The 7,852-nt window shown below is 41.1% G+C and overlaps 1 protein-coding gene across 1 annotated transcript in view; it reads right to left on the bottom strand.

Moving 5' to 3' along the window:
* Nucleotides 1-7,642, bottom strand: part of LOC137986501 (uncharacterized) — a 9,718-nt gene extending 2,076 nt beyond the window's left edge. The window contains exons 1-4 of the mRNA XM_068833537.1: nt 7,612-7,642; nt 4,203-4,361; nt 2,113-2,412; nt 593-739 (exon numbers count right to left, since the gene is read on the bottom strand). Of these exons, the coding sequence (XP_068689638.1) occupies nt 593-739; nt 2,113-2,412; nt 4,203-4,361; nt 7,612-7,642 (637 nt within the window). The remainder of the gene's footprint in view (nt 1-592; nt 740-2,112; nt 2,413-4,202; nt 4,362-7,611) is intronic.
* Between the last annotated feature and the right edge of the window lie 210 nt (nt 7,643-7,852).

Consider the following 7,852-nt stretch of genomic DNA (forward strand, 5'->3'; position numbering starts at 1 on the left):
GCAGACCACGTGTCTATTTTACAAGTCTAGTAGAAACGAAAAACGGTGACTGCTGTTAAGCGTTCAGGATTCCTGGCCTCGGAATAACTTCAGCTGTAGTGTTGGGAGCGGACTTGAGGAGTAAGACCGGAACCATAACCACTCGGCTATTATATTCTGTTGCTTATCGTAAACTCTGCAACCTCCTCCTATTCTTTCTTTCTTTCGGCCTTTTTAGTAAGGGCGCAAATAATGGGCGCGAAAACCCGAAACTTAACTGAAAGCATCATGACTGAGGACAGTTCTGAGAATGCGAAGCTTTTGATTTCCCCATTTCGGGTCACATAGTTTTCAAGTGTAGATCAGCAACGAAATTACACTGAAAAATAATTTTTCAATGTTTATCATTAGAAACTGTGATCAATTCAGCACCAGCAAGTGCACAGACAGTACGTGTGTCGAAACTGAAATGTAGAAGAATTCATCGCGACGCTCAACTTGGTTGTGGGGTTGTAAGATTTTATGCTTTTTTTTTTTTTTGTTCTTTTTCTTTTACCTATAAACGAGCCCAACCATCAATTCCCTAAATAGTGATGTTTCTGAAATCACTTACTGACACAGCCATTGATTGTATTGTCGACCTTCCTCTTAACTTTCCATTCCACGCTCAAATCGACTCCTCGTGCACTGCACTGCAATTCTACATCTTGTCCTGGTTTAGCCTCCAAATGTTCTTCATATTTTTCAAGCCATGGAGCAACTGGAACAATAACAGTAGCAGTAACAGTGTGACTTTGATTCCAGCACGAATTTGTTAAAATTCTTCAGAAATACGGGCGCTAGTTCGAAAGTGAATGATTGATCTTTGCAGAACGATTAACCTGTCCTTTCCTTCTTTAAGTTCTCTGTTGTTTGTGTTTCTGTTTTTGTTGAGCCTCCAGCTCTTGGCTGAGCTAGCTGTTATACTCAATTGCGGTCTCATTCACATAGAAGCCCTTCAAGCTAATCCTGCCGACCACATGGTGCTGGAAAGGTCAGACCACAACACCGGCAACTCTGTCCCCCTACTCTTTTCTAATAGTGTATGGGATCTTTAACGTTCCACAGACGTTAGTAGGGAGCTTACGAAACGAGGACGACGACGGCTACGAGGACTTCATTTAAAATATAAGTTCGCCTTATTCATATCACTACGAAACTATTTCATGTCGTTTCGCGTTAAAAATGTGTAGTAACTCGGTTGGAAGCGTAGAGAGAGAACTGAAAATTCATCGTCACGTGCTAACGTCCTCCACAGAACCTTGAATTTGGTCATTTCACGTCGTCGTTTAGGAGATGACGGCAACGAAATGTACCAAAATGTAAAACGCACGTGCAGAGCGTGCAGAGCCATTGTTTTTGCTCACTAAACCTATTCAGTTTGTAGCGTCGTCGTTTCGTACGCTCCCTATTGAACAAGGCTGTGAGACGGGATCTCCGGCTTATCGTCCTCAGCACTTTCTCCTCAGTTATTTCAAGACCCTGAGCGTTGGTCCGGTCGGAGTTGAACTCACGATCTCCCGCGTGACAGTCCGGTGCTCAACCAACAGAGCCATCGGTGAGCGGTTTAATACACGCTGCGAATACACGCAAACTGAGCTCACTTGTGAATCGTTGTCTTCTCTTGCAAACGAGTTAAAATCCCTGCTCTTAGAATAACCAGATCACTATTAACAAATAAACAATGTTTGAAGATAAAACATTTTCCAATATGGCAGCTAACTGCCGTTCGTTTTCGGATTAAAAACTACATGTATCAGAGGTTCCTGTGGCTAATTTTAAACATTTGGAATGAACTAGAAAAGTATTACGCCATTTCGGGAGTTCATGTCTGTCTCCTCTTCAAAGCGAGTCTAAGTGCGAAGTTTTTGTGATGGTAATTAGTTCTACTTTAAATACGAAGGAAAAGTAATCGTTTTCTTAGGAAAACTTCACACTGAGACTCGCTTTGAAGAGGAGGCAGACATGAACACGGAAACGGCTTATTCGCGAATGGGTTAAGCGTCAACATTTATTTATTACAAAACGTTAATTGTTTAAATATTACGTTGCTTGCGTCCGCAAAGTTTCCCTTTTACTTCGGCGAGTGCTTACCCAGGACGTTGGTATCTGCTGTGACATTGTATTCTATGAGTCCCCGGACGAGTATCCCTAACACGCATGTGTAGGTCCCTACATCTTCAAGGCCCGGATTCTTAATATTAAGTGGAAGGAGGTCATCAGCTCTAGGATTGTCGTCATCGCCCACTAGATCGACATCTTTGAACCACGAAAACCTCGTCAGAGATGGCGATCGGCTTCTACTATCAGTTATTATTCTGCACCTGATATTGGCCTCGTGGCCGTGCTGCAAGACGCTTTCTTTAGGGACTGCCAACTTGGGGATCTCACTTCCTAAAAATGAATTCCAAAAATTATAGGTTCTTTCCATTTAACAATTAGTTCGTTAACTTGTGAGTAAAAACCACTTACCCTTTCCAGCTTTAATTAATATTAATAATAATAAAATTAAAAAGCTTGCCTCCCCATACAAGCCCTATGCTATGAGTCAACCTTTGCCCGTATCTTTCTATTTTTAGAACCAACCCTTCAGCAGGAGATTCACATTTTCATCAGTTTACATCAATTCGAACAATTTGTGTACATTGTTTTTGTTATTTTGTCTTCGTTAGACAATGACTTTATTCTGATTGGCCATTTTAAACAGTGCGTGCAGTGCCGAACAGCTCGTGGCGTTCTAAAAATAGAAAGATACGGGCAAAGGTTGACTCAAGGATATAGTGCATATGGAGGCTCCTTCTCATGGGCTCCTGACATTTTCTTGCAAAACTCGCGGTTTTCCCCAACTGTGTGTTTGTGGACGGGGTGCAGTGTCATGAAGTGTCAAGTGTTCCAACGATTAATAACCGGGGTTGTAGCTGAGAACAAGTGTTATACCTTTTTAGAAGACCGTGAATCAAGCAAAATCAAATGTTGCTATCTGATGAGACTGGAAAACCGGAGAGACCGGACGGAGATTTGAAAAAAAGCACCTCTCAGAGCAGAGTAGAGAACCAACAAACTCAACCCACATCAATTTCGACCACAGAGCTCTTCTCCTTTGCGCATGACTAAGGGAGAGAAGAGCTCTGGGAAACCCTGAAACAAAGTGTCTTCTCATTAGCTTTCGCGAAGAACAATCAAAAGCGTCTCTAATTGGTGCATTCATGATAGCACGAAGAGTCAGCACTGGCGCTGTTAGGTTCAAATAGCCGATTTTTGGCTATAAGAACCCTACGGCGCATGTTCTTCTACAGAGACTTTCCCAGAGCCTCGGGTCATGCGCAGACACAAGATTCGAGGTTCTAGTGACGAAAACGAACCCACGTTTGACGTCGTGTCTAGGAATCGAACCCAGGCCACATAAGCGGGAAGGGAGTGTTCGGACAACAGCGCCAACCTTGCTTCCGTTAATTTTAGCTGCGATATATCCTCTCGAAGATTTGAAACATTGTTTAAACCATTTGCAATTTACATTTGCCTGATGATTTTGTTTTAGCCGCGTGAAAATATTTATTGTTATCGTGCACATGTTATATCGCATTGCATTACACTGAGTTGCATTACATCGCACGAAACGTCACGACACGTCCTGAAATGGGGGTGGCATGACAAGATAATTACCAGGCCTTTCTGTGCACTGGGAAGTCTGATATGTTCGAGATCCCACTTTGGTGTCTACTTCGGTAATAGTTTTTTTTTATTGTATTGTGTTTATTTATTTTGTTCGACAAAATTTATTACACAACGTTTGATAAAAGAAGATACACCATGATTTCAGTTAAGGTCGTTCCATCGTAGTAACCTTTACTTTCGTTCTGCTGTTGTTGCTATCTCGGCAACCCAGATGTTCTCGATAAAAATTGTTTGCCATATAAGAAAGACGCCATTTATTCAGGCAAAAAAGCTCAAATGTGATCTCGACCATTTTCTTATTTCGGTTCAGAATTGAAAAAGGGAAGCAAATAAGAGAAGAGGAGGGATTGATTGACAGATTCATAACGTAATACTTCCTTTTCCTTTCCCCAGTTAGTATACTTCCGGTTCCGGCAAGTTGCAGGCTGCTTATTTGCACTAAACTCTCTTTGTGAAAGACTTCATCAAAAATGAAGTAACTATTTGAGAGGGGGTCCAGTTGGTCTTACTTCTGAGGACGTCGATGGTGAGCCGTGCTGCGAAGTCACCGTCGAATTTCCAATGAGCTCCATAAGCTTTGCATTTGTATCTCCCCAAACGAGCCTTACTGTCATCTTCTGTTGTTACATTACGGATGTGAAGGGTGACAAAAAGCTTGGTTTCATTAGCTGCAAACAAAAAGCATTGCTTATGTTAAAAAGTTCCTGCACTCTTTGTAAAAGTGGGGGCGACCATAAAAAAGGAGTAATAATTCCGGCCTCACTTGTTTTGTATATGTAATTGTATGGGCCCAAGGGCAATAAAGAATTAATTTCACGTGTAGCGAGGTGGGCAACTTGCATCAAAATTTTCGTACGAAGAACTCGCGCCAAAACTCTGAACACCTTCCTTAAGTTACAAGAGGTGGATGAAAAAGCAAGAGACTGGCCCTAGCATGCACCACCCGCCGTCAGACGCACAGGTAACCCAACTACTCTAAGTTCACGGAATAATTGAGGAAAGAAATAATATAAAAAACTAGTAGAAAATCCTGAATGCTACTAGAAAGAGTACACGCCGTGACCCCATATAAGAACATAATCACCTTGTTACTTCTTAGACTAAAAATAAATAAAAACAAATGAGAAGATTTTATATCTCAGCAACATGTATCATAAGTAGTTTCGGAAAACCTAGAAAGAACAATTAAATTTCACATGATGTTTACAACGCTTTCATTTCTCTCAGGACACGATTGTGCTTAACGACCAAATACGATTTTTTTTCGTTCGAGCAAAGGAGAAGTAGTTCATAAAATCCTGGGGATCCTGTGGTTTCAAGGGTTGAAACTTTGTTTGAGATTTTTTTCGACGATCCGTCTGCATTTTCTGCGTCCCATTTTGAAATGACGTCATACGTCAGATGCGCAAAGACTATCTCGCACCTTGTGATTTTTTCGTAGTAGTCTGAGCCAAAGTCTGAGCATCTTGAAGCGGACGTCTAAAGACAACCTCGTGGTTTTCATAGTAGTCTTGATAAGTAGATCAGTTTACTCGTCCTGATACAGAAATCTGGAAGTATTGTTGCAAAAAAGCGCAAATAGTGCTGATTACGTGTTGTATACGCAGTGCCGAGCGTGTTACAACCGTTCGTTTTTTTTTTTTTGTTTTTGGACAAGCCACTAGACCGTTTCCTCTAGTAGGATTTCAGATACAGCGTCAACGTTCTAGTTTCTCAGTATTTACCTATGTTATCGATATGTATCGTTAAGGCAATGCGTGCCATCCAATCGCTTACCTAGAATGTCAGTGCCTGAACATTTACAGACCGCAGGACTAACCGTAACATCGCATAGGAGCCTTCAAAGACAGGCGTATTTTTGTTTTGGTAAGAACTATGGCCGACAAAGGTCTTGAAAGATTACGCAGGCATACTAACAGAGGGCCTGATGGCCAGTCCAGAAAAAATTGCACTCCAGGGTATAGGGAGGACAGTATGAAATGGTAGTGGAAGAAAGCAGGAAATGGGGGGATGAGCGAAGAGAAATTGCAACCTGCTCCGCAGTCTTCTCCCGCCCCCTCGATCCCAATCCTCTACCGGCTGTGTGGCTGATTGTCAAAATGGCGACCCATAACGAGCTTTTAGACCTTCCCGAACAAGCGTCCGCTCTGCCAAAAAACGCCCTCTGCTCTCTGCGGGCTTTTAACTCGCAGTAAAAGCTAAATCGTGTATAAAGGGTATGCCTATGAGACTTAAATATCTGCTTCCCCCTCGCTATTCTGTAATGGGTGCTTTCTAGACTTAAGCACTGTTTATCAGCGCTATTTGTAGTCAGGCTGCGGGTGTCATACACATCCATGAATATGCTGTTTCCAAATGAGTGCGTCCGTTAAACCTAATGAGAGCTTACCCTGATCATCATTATGCCTGAGCATTTAACCCCTAACACTAAAAATTATTGTTCCGCATGCATATAATTCTAGTATTGTCTTTGATAGCATTGCAGGAGACAACAATCCATCATAATAATCTAAAACTGATTGCCCTAGTTACTTACTCCATACTCCATAAAATTAATTTCAGAAAGATTTCCAAATACAAACGTGGGCAGTGTTCTAAAAAATTTAACCAGTTTCAAAATTTAAACTGGTTTGAAAAAAAAAAAAAGAACTTTTCAAACCTTTAAACCACAACAATTACACTAAAGGTCTGCATTGAACTGCGAACCTTCATACTTTTAAATGACTCTTAGTTTAAACATGTTACTCTGTCCATCGTGAAATCCTTTTTAGCTCATGCCATTGTAAAGCCTGATGATATATGTAGCGTTACTATGCTCACTCAGGTTCAATTCCCACCCTGGTCGAGCGTCACGTAGTCTCCGAATGTTATGTTTCCCCGAGCATGCAGGAAAAAGACATTTTTGAAAAAAGGGGCGACATATCTCTCCCTCAATGCCGTAACAAAACTGATCGATCGCCCTGAAGACTCACCCACAGGGTTGATCGAGAACTAGTAAAAAATAAAGTAAACTGAATTTTGTAGAGTGGAGTCTATCATTTCGTACGTGGTTTGCGTTAGACTGTTTCAGTTGTCATCCCTTAGCTTGTGCAATGAATGCAATGATAGAAATCAATCTCTTTCCCGGGCAAGTTTTATCCTAACAGAAATTGTTTTCTTACCAAATTTGAAATTTCGTTGGTGACGACAGAGTGCTTTGCTTTCGTAAATTTATAATCCAACGATTAGGGTCCAGTTAGGGTTTGAAATCACGGGAAATATTGTGTACCTTCTTCCCTTGAACCCTGAAAAAAACCGTCGGGATCAGAAGCTACAAAACAGATCGCGATCGATACATATTTTAGTGAATAAGAACTTTACTGGGGACTCGTCAATAACGGCAAAAAGACCCGGTAACGATATCTCCAGCAGCCAATACAGTATCTCCCTTAGATATTCGGTCATATTTCCTGATGCTTGAGGTCATTTACTTCTTTGCGTACATCGAAAAAAAAAGAATCTACAAATATAGCTACCGCATCCTATTTGAATCGCTCACAATTTCAAATTTGAGAAATTAATGTGAACTAGAACGGATGTTCCTTGATCGGCCCTAAGTAACAAGTTTTACTCAAACTCGAGAAAAGCATGAGATTTGGGGTCAAATGTTGTAAAATTACAGGCTTGTATAAACTCGTTATCTAGTTCTGCTATTTTCAGTGTTGTACGCATTTTAACACGGGAGGTAGTAAGTGGAGTCCCAGGATCTCTCCCCCAGAATTTATAAATGTTACAAAAAAATTGAGAACAGTTGCAGTCACCATCCATTTCACTTGATCATTACCCCTAACGACCCCGGTAAGGTTTTTACTTTTTAACCGTCCTTCTCCATCCTCTCCCCAGTGTCATCTAATTTGCGAGAAAGCTTGCTTTTCTTACCTTCTGACAGTTTGTAAAGTAGATCCTTCATTCTCCGGTTTGGTAGAAGCAAAATTTGTTTATCCTCACAAATTCAATTTCTGTGGGATCACTTGTCCGTCAGGATCAGAAGCTACACAGGTGATTTGCAAAGATTCGAACTCTATTGGATAACTATTCACTGGCGGAAATGGCGTCACTATCTCAAATTCAGCTGAAAAAAAAAAAAGGGTTAATAAATAATTCGAAAAATAGGTAAGAT

This window comes from Montipora foliosa, chromosome 2, assembly GCF_036669935.1.
Source record: "Montipora foliosa isolate CH-2021 chromosome 2, ASM3666993v2, whole genome shotgun sequence".
Lineage (NCBI taxonomy): Eukaryota > Metazoa > Cnidaria > Anthozoa > Scleractinia > Acroporidae > Montipora > Montipora foliosa.